The 13,970-nt window shown below is 44.0% G+C and overlaps 1 protein-coding gene across 1 annotated transcript in view; it reads left to right on the forward strand.

Moving 5' to 3' along the window:
- The window catches only part of LOC119451477 (cholesterol 7-desaturase nvd-like), a 66,424-nt gene extending 58,959 nt beyond the window's left edge, over positions 1-7,465 (forward strand). The window contains exons 9-10 of the mRNA XM_049659979.1: positions 4,057-4,338; positions 7,147-7,465. Coding sequence (XP_049515936.1) covers positions 4,057-4,338; positions 7,147-7,311 — 447 coding nt within the window. The 3' untranslated portion in view covers positions 7,312-7,465. The remainder of the gene's footprint in view (positions 1-4,056; positions 4,339-7,146) is intronic.
- Positions 7,466-13,970: the final 6,505 nt, after the last annotated feature.

The raw sequence follows: 13,970 nt of genomic DNA on the forward strand, positions 1-13,970 counted from the left end.
ATACATAAGGAACATGATAAACAGAATGCACTGATGCATATAATGCATCAATGCATTATATGCACTGATGATGGCTGAGAAAAACGAAATCAACTATGTTGGACGTAGTTCCTTGGACTGTGTTACGATTTGGCTGAGATTGAATGAAAGCATGAGATAGAAAAGGCATATCGGCATTAGGTCAGTGGTGTTGAAATGTTTGCCAGTTCACATCAGGCAGATTAAAATCCCCTAGAAGTAAATTCTAGCACCCCGGACGTTATTTTGCGCATACATCACATCAACATCACACGAGGGACTGCGAAAAGTACAGCCGACGACAATATTGCATGCAGAAAATGATATCTCGCGAAAAATTGCTTCCGCTCCTGTGACATCAGGTAACACGATATAAGGAATTCGTACATTTGCGTAATTTGGCGGTGTGATTTTACCATCTCTGATATCGAGTGCTAGCCACGTCTCGGTTAAAGCAACAAAATCGATTTCGATACCAAGAAGTAACGCTTCAAGGAAGCCAGTTTTATTTAGTATGCTACGCGCATCAATATTGCAGAAGCTTATCTCGGGCGGAGTGCGTTGCGCCGAGGGCGTGTTGCTTGTACTCCTTCTTCGTGTTTTTTTTATTCGAAATAGTAAAATGTAATCAGATTAGGGCCACGTCATTTGTTTCGTCATCATAGGTAGAGGTAACCATTGATACGCAGCTTTATAAAAAAACAGTGATACCTTGTCCACAGACTCTTTTCGAGTTTTCAAGTAATTCCGAAGTATTTTTCTGATGCTTCCCACGCGCCATGAGAAACTCCTCCCTTCAGCTTATTACAGTTGCTTAGGATTCTAGATTTGTCGCAGTACTTTAATAGCTTCAAAATAATCAGTCTAGGTTTTTTAGCTGCATTTAGCAATGAAGCAGTAGATAGAAATAAAGGGAACACATCAACGCGTATATAAAGAGACGTCCAGCACTGAAATCGTTTAGCCACCCAGGAAAAAAAATTAATGTGGCTCAAAAGACTAAAATATTGCAGTTCTGCGTCATTGATCTTTAAGTATTCACTTCATTACCTGATGTTTTTAATCTTTTAGTACGAACAGAAAATAACATTGTCGGTGACAGAGAGCGCCATTTGTCCTCTTCAGGTGGATCACCCGAAGAGGCAGACATTACTTGCACGACCAATCACGATGTCTAAAGATAGCCTAAAAGAACTCACTAATAACTTTTTAATTGTTCACTTTACGCCACAAGTTGCACTTGCTGAATGGAAGCCGAACAATGGGGAAGTCCCCCATGTTGGTTTTACAGAAATCCGCAGATTAACACCACTTTCGAGATATCGGTCCTCAAAACCTGCAAAGAAAAGCATTGGCGTTCTAGTTGCTACTGGAGAGAGGATTTTGGGGAAATTAAGAGGAATGGTGAGGGGAGCAACGGCGGGAGCAGCGGGACAATTTTTACGTTTTAATTTTTTGCTTAGTTTATCTGTCACCTAGCCGCAAGTCGAGCACCTCCAAATTTGCACCAGACATTCGGCTACAATAACATAGAAACTCTTTTTATAGCACGTTCTGCAAGCTCTGTATAAAAAAATTGAAAGAGACAAAATAGGTCCTATTTCACCGTTTCTATTTGGAGAAAATGGGTCAGATTTCATATAGCCCTAAATTGTGTCTACTTGACCTAATGCTCGGAAAGGTCGACATTGAACACAGCAAGGTCCTCAGTCTTTTGGTTCTAATTGTCTCTTTTCGCTCTGGCAATTCTGAAACGACGTCTTTGACACTAAACATAAGTCCGGACGAGCGGCAAAGAAGAATACCAGTGTTTCTCCTCTGCTCTGCAGCTGTGATGAGCATGCCGATCGGCCCTCATTCAGGCGCGCTCCGCCGCAACACACACATCAGGAACGTTGACGCGAGGGAAGCGTGTATGTACCTTTTCCACGTGCTTATTCCCGACCTATCTTAACGTGAAACATGACGAGACCAACGAGATATTTCGGGCGTACTTCCATATAAAAACTGCCGGATCCGTTTAACGTACCTGTAAAAAAGTTGAAGGGTTACGAATGTACTTTTAGCCGAAGCCTTAAACATATGCCGAAGCACTCCAGGAGGACGAGTCCAAGTGCATGGTCTTGACTACTGAATGGAGTGAATAACACTATTTTTTGTATTGGGCTTAATCGCATAATTACACAATATCACTTAACTAACTTCGAAAGTATTAATTTTAGGCTGCAGAACTTCGAATAAGAAAGTTGTAGAACGTTCTAGGAAGCATCTAATTCAGCTGCTTTGAACTTCCTACTTGTTACGTAATCAGTTTTTCTGCGTCCTAAATAAAACCCGCGAAATATATAAAAAAATTCATGAGCCATTACACTCTGTGAAGGTAGATGACCAGCGAAGCTGTTTAGCACGCGACACAGAGGTGACAGAATTTTGAACAAAAGTTCGAACATATTTATTGTCTTGAAAGGTGGTCATCGTGACAATAAGTACGCACACACATTCGCGTACCAGCTCTGTTATTAAATCTATCAGTCACGTAATACGGACATACCCCCTTAAGCAATGGCTCATAGCCCCGTAAACTCGGCCTCCCCATTACGACGACAAAAGAGAAGTGAAATTCTACGCTGGAATAATGAGTGGCAACGGACCCAGCTGCGGTAGAAGACGACGACGAACGCGTGAGCAGTGGCGCGAGCGCGGTTGTGCCAAAGGGTGCCAACCCTTTCCCCTTGGTCGCCTTATCAGGCGGACACTACGTCACGCACTAAGTCATAAATTCAGAGAGAGACATCGTTTTAGACACAGCTGACCGTTAAACCGAGCTCCGACGCGAGAGGCGATATGCGTTTGCTTTTGTTGTTGCCTCTTTCACTCTCACATTTTAGGGGAGAAGCTTTAGAGGAGCGTTTTTCAGCGCGGACGCCATAAAATCCCTAATCCGAGCCATAGACTGCTTCGTTGTAAAAAACCACGCGCAATACCCGCTTATGCGCCGCGATTGCAAGTGCTCTCAAACGTGCCACGTATGACCGAACAGCGCATCAAGCCTGGGGCGCTGCCGCTGAAAAGTGACAGGGCGGCGACGGAGACGTGGGCTGCGCGGCTTACACCGGTGAGGTGCTTCTCTATAGCGGCGGCTCATGATCGCGATAAGCTAACCACGCAGTACACGAAGCTAAATGCGCTGTTCGTCGAGTTCTTCGAGTTCCAGCGCCAAATAATGGTATTGTCAAATTGCGTAGAATGCCTGTAATTGTCAAAGTGAAACCAACATTGAGTCGGTGCTTCGTTTTTTATTAGTCTGGAAAATCACATTTAATTTGCATGACGCGCGATCTCTACCTGCCTACGCCAACACCAAGAATTATTTATGAAGGTCAGCGTTCACGGTCGCAACGAATCGAGATATGTTACCAGTCGTAAAATCCGCGCCAGCCGGATACAGAATAGTCCTCACGATCTCGCGCACTCTTATTACCTTCTTCAAAGCTTTGGCATGCTAATTATGGGAGTTTCATGTGTTATCTGTTCCGTGAAGTCACCGTTTCCTTTCGCGCTTGCGGTGTTTCCTTTTTGTGTGTTTCTTGCTATTTTGTGCTCTACTTGCGTGTGCCCCAAGATGTATATATACTTGAAGACAACGCGAAGACGCAATCATTAGCATTTGAAATGATAACGCATACGATATTTAAAACCTCCCGGATAATGTTGCTATTTCTCGTTGCGCCATTCTCGGGGCGCCTACAGCCATGGACATGTGAATACGGCGGCACAAGATAACTGCGAAACTCCGGTGTACTGTGGTAAAAGGGGTTCGGCTGGATGCCCGCGATTAAAAAAAAAAAGAAAAAAAAAAAGAAAAAAAAAAACCGTTGCGTTAGTTACAGTACAGCCAATAAATGTTCCGTGGGCAAATCCTAACACTCCTTATGCGCGTTCGCACCATTTTATGCACCCGGAACGGTGCTGTATACGACCCGCATCACACATTGCGCGTGACGGCCCTGTAGAGCGTGTATCGTTGATTTCGTGCAGGCTACCTGGACTCCGCACGAGCACACGGCTTCGGTAGACGTGGCAGCGTGTGTGTCGGTACTCGGCACGTGCCCCGACTTCCTCAAGCACCGCGTCCAGGTGCTCCAAGTGGGGCCCGCTCTGGTGCTGGTTCGCATGCATAGCCGCCACGGCGACTGCCTCATCATCCAGTCGCTGACACCACTGGCGCCCTTCCGAGTGCGCCTTGTCCATCGATTCTACCCTGAGCCCCAGCTACCTTGGATCATCCGGCGCCTGAACGTCCTCGGCTTCAGGCATATGGTGTGTTTCCGTCCCCATAGCCGTGTTATGACACCGGTTCCCCACATTTAGCAGTAGGGATGAGTTGAGATGCGGCAAAGATATGCATGAGACACATCACAGGAAAACATTGCAAAGGGCACCTGCATGACGCCCCCCCCCCCCCCCCCCTCCTCTTTGTATGCGGCACACTTCTCTTCAAGATCTCACATTTTGCATTCGTACATCTGCATAAGATACCACGCACCTGTTCATTTGCTTTCTTTTTCGCTAACGAATTTTCGAATACCGCAGTTCTTACTTGCCAAGAGGAAAAATGAAGAAGCGGACAATAACTAACCCGCCTGTTTAGCTTACTAACGAACAAACGTTCTACAACTGAACTTTTAATTATGGCATTTGACTCCGTTTTATAATTGTTGAATTGAAGGCGGATAATAACGGAGCCATGTGTTATTACCGAAAGTTTTGAGACATCAAAACATTTCAAGATCAGCAAAATAAATGCATTGACATTCCAGTTCTTTTTTTCTCCTGCATTACGCGATGGAGGCTGTTAAAGAACTGTTAACTTGAGGGTCAACGTAACATGTGGCGCATTTTGTGGATGAATGTATTGCAACTAGCGCTGGTCTTCGGGTTTCTGCTAAGTGAAGAAAGGTTGGTTGTTTGGTTATTACCTGGCTTAATTTCCTGAATTTCAACATGTGCCCTAAGGTTGCCGTAGCAGCGTGCGTGTCGGCGCCAGCTCCGGCTTCCTCAAGCATCATTATTATACAGGGTGTTTTATTTTAGCTGCACCAAATTTTTAAAAATTGCCTGCGGCAGATAGCACAATTATAATCGTTGATCTAAACTACTCGATGAGGCGGCCATTACTTCCACGAGAAATAAAATCGCTTAATTGAATAATTAACATAATTACGGTAATTAACTTTTTAACTAATTATTTTACGGCACATCTTTCAATCTACGAATTATAGCCGCTGAGTTCTCCGGGCGTATCCACTTGGAACGGATTCTCAGGACTGAATAAGTTTCGAGATATTAATTTTCAAAGTGTCCGGCGAAATGCATGGGCGTTACAGTTAACTTTGTGCATCAATGCATAAAACAGCGTTTCCCTCAAAAAGTTAACTGGAACGCCCATGCATTTCGCCGGACACTTTGAAAATTAATATCTCGAAACTTATTCAGTCCTGAGAATCCGTTCCAAGTGGATACGCCCGGAGAACTCAGCGGCTATAATTCGTAGATTGAAAGATGTGCCGTAAAATAATTAGTTAAAAAGGTAATTATCATAATTATGCTAATTATTCAATTAGGCGGTTTGATTTCTCGTGGAGGTAATGGCCGCCTCATCGAGTAGTTTAGATCAAGGATTATTATTGTGTTATCTGCCCCAGGAAACCTTTAAAAATTTGGTGCAGCTAAAATGAAACACCCTGTATATATATACGTATATAGCGTATTCAGTTGAAAGGAATTTCCAGAATGGCACCAGTATCGAGATATGTGCCATCAAACTCGCCGTAAAAATGCACTGTTGTTTCACTTACTTTTTTAATAAAACGTTTTTTTGTGCACTGAAGTACAAACATAACTGAATGTCTATGTATTTCGTACCACACTTTAGGATTTAATATCTCGAAAGTGCTGTCATCCTGGAAATTAATTTCAAGTGGATGCATCTTGCAAGCTCACTGGCTACAATTCGTAAATTGCAATATGTGCCGTAAAGTAATTAATTAAGAAGTCATTAGTGAATTATTGTTAATTAGTTGAGTATGTGTTTTGATTTCTCATGCTAGCAATGTCCGCCTCTTCGAATAATCCAGCTCAAGGACGAGAATAATACTGTCTGCCACAGGCGATATTTAAAAATTCCGGAGACGTTATAAAATGATCACCCGTATATGTATGAGTGGTGGGTAAAGCAGGGGAGCCTCATACCGGAGGCAAAGATTCAACAAAGGAACTTGTCTTTGCTACGGCGCATGTATGGTAGTACAACGCCATTTCTTTGTTATAGAACATCAGAATACCACAAATCTTGATTTTCGTGGGCTTTTCCTTTTTAAGGAAAAGCTAGCAAAGAAAATAGTGGCCGAAATAACATATAAGTAGGGAAATACATTGCTTCTACCACACAAAATGGCTATGTGTACACGCAACAAGTGGGACGACCGTAACAATACGCCATAGAAGAACTCGTGTAAGCCGTGCTAATGTGTACATTCGTGGTCCCTTCCAAACTTGTCAGAATGCGGCGAGGCACAATGTGTTCTTTTTCTAGAAAGAAAGGCCACTCAACAGCGGTTGACATCAAAGAAAGACAAGGTCTTCCTGGGAGTATTAATGTGCCATGTGGTTTGTTGTTAAAGCTATGCTACCTTGGGGATCGGCCAACATTTTGCTTCGAGTAAAGCCACACTTCCGGTTGCAGCTTTAGGCACGCGCAGCTTGAACTTGCGCATCTGGGTCTCATTTTTACCTTTAATAATAGTAATAATGCCCTAATTACGCATTATTACTACTCCTGGCATAGCTCGACGCTACCTTGGTGCGTCTCTTTTGTTCAAAGATTCATTTTGACGCCTTTTTCGTTGTCCTACGTGCACCAGAAGGCCTCAAATTGTTTAATTTGACGAAACCAAAGTGTCCAGATACCCAGATTCTACGTATTCCAAATCAATCTTAAGTCTCCCGAGAAGACCTTGTCTTCAATAAGAAAAGCGTGACGCTCTCACTGTGCAACGCACCTCTTCCGCGCGCATAAAACAATAAAAAAGACATTCCTGAGACTATTCTGTACCGCTTTTTTTTCAGGTGGAGAGGGATATAGCTGTTTGGAATCACAAGACCTACCTGAAGCAGCCTGCCTTGGTCAAGGAAGACCGAACGATTGTGTCCTTCCGAAAATGGTTCTCTCAGTTCTATAGTGAAAGCAGCCCCAAGTGGCGCGAGGTTCTGGAAATGAGTCTGGACTGGTGAACCCAATGAATTCAGTGTAGACAAAAAAAAAACTGTTTCAGCGTCACCTTGCATGTGTTTTCACAGCAGCTTTTAACTCGGCTGTCTTCTTGCAGCTGCAAGCCATGTCACTGAAAACGCGGAACTGACACCCTCCAACAGTGGCATAGCTAGAATTTTTTTTTTTGAGGGGGGGAGAGGCGTTACAGCACTTGACCGGAGATTAGGGAGGGGGGATGGAGAGGGGTTATGGGGGAAGTCCGCATAGTTACAAGGAAATTTCGAGGTTGGGGGCACGTGCCCGGTAGGCCAGTGCCTCTTCAGTGACACAATGTTTCGGGTGTTACTTCTGTCGCTGGACGCCGGCCTTTTGGACATTCAACTTTGGGTATTAGCGTGCAGCCAGTGCAAGACGTTAGTGCCACATTGCAGCTCTGGAATCAATTTACTTACGTGAATATAATGTGTCTCGCTTAGGGTTATACGTGCGTGCATGTTTTCCATTACCTGCAGCTGCCCGACCTGAAACCTTCGGGACCTTAAAGGAAAGCTGGGCTGGGAATATGGCGGCGCGAAGTATGGCTCATTGCTTTACTAACTGCTTTTCCACGGAGTACAGAATATCGAACGAGCACTGGCACATGCTTTTGAAAGTTGCAGAAACTCTACCAGCACGGATCTCGCACTTTTTAAAGGCGTGAAAGTAAGTATGAAGGTCGAGAAACATTCGTAGAATATTTTAATTCTTTTAATATTCAGGACATGGTTCTGTCGTTTCGTGTCTCCCCTTCGTCTTCGTTGTTTGCGTTGTAGTAATTATGAATCAATACCCACTAGCCCGATTCACGGTTCTCCTAAATAATATCTGAAAATGAAGATCATAAAAATATATAAAAAGGAGAGGTACGTGCGTTTCTTGCGGCTGCACTCGAGTCAGGCAGCCGCAATGATCGCAGGAGCGGTGCAAGCCAGTGTATCGTGACGTCATATGACGCATTCACCTTTTGAGTGCCGAACCTGGGGCCGAATTCACACAGCTTTTTTTGTTCGTCGTGCTGCTTCCCATTGGCCGGCTTCCTTCGATAATGATATGTCCGTCTACACAATTGGCTGGAATCTGCTCTTACGAACAATTTTAGCGTAAGCACTCTTTTGTGAATACAGGTTCTGATTCGTGTATTACAGTAAATTATTTAGGGTGAACTGGCATTTTCCGGCATTTTTTTTTCTGTCTATTAAGAGGTTTGGACGTTCATTTAACGGAACGAAATAGGTCTGAAATCGCATGCCAGTACCCAAGTAACGCAGAACGTCGTGTAAACGTTGTCTGATTGTAACAAATGTCATGCAACGGTAAACAAAGCCAACGTCAACGTTGAATGTACAGGGTCGACCACATCTAAGGAGAACACCTCATTTGTATTCAAGACATCATAGGAGCTGATTTTCAGTACATAATTCGAAAAATCATTATTGTGTTTATCGACACCATGCATGATTGCACATCGTATAACGAAAATTTCACTCGTGAAGTAGAATAAACGCTGTAGTTTTACCGGCTTGAATAGTAATGAGGTGTTCACCTTAGATGTGGTCCAACCTGTACGTTGGTACGTTCAGGTGATGTCACAAATAGATGTCACAGCAACATCATGACACCCACATGTCAACGTTGCATTCAAACATCAATTAAACGTGTAAAAGGTATCAATGTAGCAACGTTGCAAAACAGCACGTCTCCAGAACGTTGCCGAATGTCACCAATGTTGACACTAATGTGATGCCAGGCTGCTGTAGCGTTTCGCATGTGTAAGTTCATGCAACTATGAGATATTTTCACTTTCAACTGAACAATCATCTTTATCATATAGTGAAGTATATGTAGCTGTATAGTGGTTATGCACTAATTAATATTTTCTCAGGAGCACCATGCTAAATTGTGTTTATTGTGCTTCTCCACAGATAAGAACTGCTACAATAATAATAATAAAATGAGGGAAGCATTCACATGGAAAAATGCTAATTGTTGCAACGGTTCGCCTTAGTAGACAAAGTTATGCATAAAAGTATTCCCTTCTTCCACACCTAATGCACGAGACCTTGTGACTATTTCCATGCCACATTCCCCCAAAAGTGGAAACATTAAGCAGTTGCCATCATGAATAGGCACGAGCCACACGATACCAGCTGCATAAAATTGAAGAATCCACCCACACTGCACAGTGGATACACACAAATCATATCTACTTGTCAATGTGAAAAACAGTACACGTTTGTTCAGTTCATGTATGGTTTACATCATATAAACGGCACTAGAGCAAACAAGGACTATATAAGCCACCACCATGAGCACTGTTTGTCCCTCTACGTTGTCGTACAGGAACATACAACAGTGTTGTAAACCTTTGCTTAACGGCTACGACAGCCGATGAGCAGCGTGTCCATAGTTTCATTCGTATGTGGGTGGGCGCAGCCGAGCGTGAGCAGACTATAGTCGGCTCCCACTTCTTGGTTGAGTATCGGCTATTGGCCAATACCAGTTGTAGTGTGAGAACCTGCTAGATGGCGAAATATGATAGGTGCAGGCAGGCCCGAAACGGGTAAGGAGAAGGATTCTGTTGAAAAGGAAGTTTCCAAAAGAGGGTGACTTTACACTCCACTTGTGAGCCCCGCACAAGAGTTCAAAGTTTGGCTTAGATGTTCACAGCTGCGTAGCTATCCATGGAATGTTTGTTTTTTTTCACCAAGCTTGAGGGGTGGTTCAGTACCCCTTTAAAGCTTGTTTAGCTGCAAACACTTAAGCTACAAAAAGAAAAAAAAATATGTATGTATGGTTGAAGCTCTGCGACAAGCCGGCTGTCTGTGAACGGAGAAGCTGGAATAAGAATCAAGAGAATAATAAAGAACAATAATCATGGATAAAGAATAATGAGACAAAACAACTTTTACTACAACATGCAAAGGAATTAGCGCGTTTTCATGTACTCGTCTAGCTGAGGCGATAAGACCTGACGGCAGGCACATTGCTGCTGCATTCCACATAGAAAAAAATTGTGAACCTGTCACGATTTGCAGACCTCCATTCCTTGCATTGTTCCTGGCAGCACCTCAGGTTCTTAAGTTGCATCGGCATCAATGCACAATTTGTACGAGCCTATATTGCAGCACATGCCGACATTTTCTTTATAGCAAGCCCATGTCAGTCCTACAAACCCGGCCTTGTACAACGGGCGAGATTCGGGGCTTCTAACTTTTGCCATCCCACAACTTTTAAAACTATAAGCATGCAGCATGTATGCATCGAAGCGAATGATGAGCAAACGGCAATGCAAGCGAAGTACCTGGCAATGGCGCATGGTCAGGACAGACGGATGTCACATCACGTGCTAACTATGTATGCCTGTTTGCGGCGGCAGTCTTTTGGTGATCAGATAAAATAAGCATTAAAGAAATATCCCTGTGTTGATAAAGTCACTTTGCCAATCACGCCGAGTGCGTGGCAGTACTCTTTAATCATGCATGAAGTGGTGCATTCCACTCCTGGCTACATTCGCTGTAGCAAAATAGCGCAAAGCAACCATTGTGCATTGAGTCAACAACGCTGCCAAGTTACGTCTTGTTTGTATAATCTTTCTTCCCTACGCATAAACACAAGTCTTTTTGAGTGCAGTTAAGAAAGGCACTCTCGCTATTTGGGACTAGCTCAATCTTGTAGTGAGCGTGTGCTGGGAGGCCGCGGCTCATGGTCTCTTCGACTGAGGACTCCACCTACACCCAGGGCCCATCGAAGGACCCTGTGGTTTCCCTTTATTTTAATAAATGTATTTTTTTCTCTCTCTCTCTTGGCAGAGAGAACAAAGTACACACCAATAACTTAATCAAACTTTCAAAAACTGACCTGGCATCAATGTTGACACTAAAGCACGTTTTCACACTGCTTTAGTCAATCGAACCACCTCTGGCTATGGTCTATAAGATGAAAAGCTCCCAAATTAGCTGGCAGAAGATGATAGGCTATAGCAGTAGTCAAGGCAGTGTGAATGAACAATTTTAGCAATATGCACCTGACTGCCTCTGCAGACGAACAATCCGTCTTCGGGTTACATTTCATTGTGTTTCTAAGGGCGCACTGCAGAGCGAACCTATCAAAGCAGTTCTGCTTCTTTTCGCTTTCAGCAGTAGCTGGCACTCGCCAGTGAGAGGAATAGGTTTCTCTTTACGGGACCAATCTCACTGACACCATTTGTCGTCATTGAGCAAACATTCCTAAATTGCCTGACACGCGCTTGCAGCGCAGATTTTTAAGGCTGCACGAAACATTCATCAGTGTTGCACTGAGCAGTCTCATCGTCAGCCTTACGTCCTCGCCTCCGTCGCGATTCAGCAATTTTAAAACAGGCCTTGCTTTCTATTTTCACAGAAAATAAGATGGTAGTATGACACTACCATCGAACACCACACGCGAAGAAAGCCTCGATGTGCGCTTCTTGGCAGCACACGCCGTCAGTCTTTCATAAAGTACATTCCGATGATTCCTTGGCGATGCACAGAGAAGCTGTTTCATACGTCTGGATAGGTGGGCCGACGTAGCGAAAACACGGCTTTGTTCTTTCGGCGATGACGGAACGGTGCTTGCGGTACGTCATACAACGACCAAGATACAGATGTTTACATGCGCGTTGAACGACGCTCTCTATAGCTCACGCAACACGCACCGCACCCCAGCGGGTCACTCTCGAAGTGCGCTTACATAAAAAGCCCAGAGAACACCAGGAACAATGCTCAGCTGATCTGTGATTTGTGCTGATCTGTGATCTGTGATTTGTGCACATTCACAGAACGTTATGGCAACATCTTGCGTTACTTGGGTAGTATTTTTAAGAGGCGATCAGAACAGACAAAACTGAAACTGGCACCTTGCAAGGTGACATAGTAGCCAAAAGTACTAAGAAGGGTTATTCATGAATGAGCGTTCAAGTGAAAATAATAGGAATAATGGAGGAGCTCGATTTTAAGGGAAGGTGGATTTTATGGATTTTATGGAAGAGAAAGGTTAAATTTGCGATAATTAAATTAATGTTCAATAACAAAAAAGTGAAATGAAAAAAAGTGGAAGAAAGCATGTCGCTTTCAGGAGCCGCCCCTACGACCTCCGCGTGACGCGTGCGGTCCTCTATCTACTGAGCGGCGGCGACGGCTGTCCCTGCGCTCGCTTTCATTGTTATAGTTTCTGACTGTGGTCTTGCTAAACTATCGATATCAGTTGCTAGAAAACCCTAATCTCGTATCATATATGGTATATATCAGCAATAGGTAGAATTACAATGACCCAGTTGTTATTTGCATGAAGATTATGGTTCAACAAAGCGTTGTCAAATTGTGTAACTTTGAAATTTATTTCACCATTTCTAGAACGAGATTTGCCACGCCCTCCCTCCGTCCCCCCCCCTCTCTCTCTCTCTACACACACACACACACACACACACACACATTTATATATATATATATATATATATATATATATATATATATATATATATATATATATTTAATTTTGCAGCCAAGATTGCTAATTGCAAATATACTATTTACGAGGGTAATTCCATAAGTTGCCGGCCTGGTACTAGCAATTTCAAAACGGCCGCCTCAGGCACACAGCGCCATATCTATTAGAAGGCTAGCGTGCAAGTTTCAACTGGGCGCGCGTGTTTGTCGGTAGCAGGCGCTCGCTTCCCAAATATTGGGCACGCTAAGTAGCCATAATGTTAATACCGAGCCGTGATGAAGTCACTCACCAAAGAAGGCATTGCTTCAAATATTATCAAATAATCGTAGCTTTTAGCGGCCAAAGACACAGGGAATGTTCAGACAGACGTAGACGAAACTGTCCCTGTGTCTTTTGTGCGCTAAAAGCTAAAATGCAATACCGAGATGCCAAAACTTACATTCTTTCAAGTTATCAAACAACGTTTGGGTGGTGTCTGCGCGGAAGCTTCCGCTTCGCATTCCACCTTGAAGGGGTGGGCAAAACGTTTTCGCCTAGGAAGAAAGAGCATTGAAGAAGAGCCCTGCAGGGGTCGGCCCGTAGAGGTGATGACCGAAGAAATTGTCTCTCTCGTTGCGGAGGGACGCGCTCAACGACAGGAGGATGAAGTTGAAAGAAATCGGGGCACTAGTGGGATTCTCTGTAACGACCTTGTTGCTAATAATGAGAATAATGAGCATGAGAAGCTTCACATGAAAAAGGCGAGTGCAAGATCGGTGCCCCGAATGCTTTCTTCTGTGCAGAAGGAGCATCGTGTGACATGTTCTATCAAGTGTTCAATGCTTTGCCGTGGGAATGAGAGTGAAATGTTGGAGCCTATTGTCACCGGGGATGAAACCATGGTCCTTTACTACGATCTCCTTTCCAAGAGCGAATCCATGAAATGGCGCACACCAGGAGAGGCGCCACCGAGAAAGGCCAATGTGACTCAGCCGACCAAGAAGAAAATGGCAACAATCTTGTGGGATTGCCGCGGGATTCTCTTGATTGACCTCAAGGAAAGGAATACCACCGTGAACGCACAGGATTACGCCTCACTTCTACACGAACTGTATGACGCAATAAACGAGAATAGGCGAGGGAAGGGTGTCCGCATGCTTCACGACAACGTTCCAGTTCACACGGCGGGCGTTGC

This window comes from Dermacentor silvarum, chromosome 1 (genome assembly GCF_013339745.2).
Source record: "Dermacentor silvarum isolate Dsil-2018 chromosome 1, BIME_Dsil_1.4, whole genome shotgun sequence".
Taxonomy (NCBI): domain Eukaryota; kingdom Metazoa; phylum Arthropoda; class Arachnida; order Ixodida; family Ixodidae; genus Dermacentor; species Dermacentor silvarum.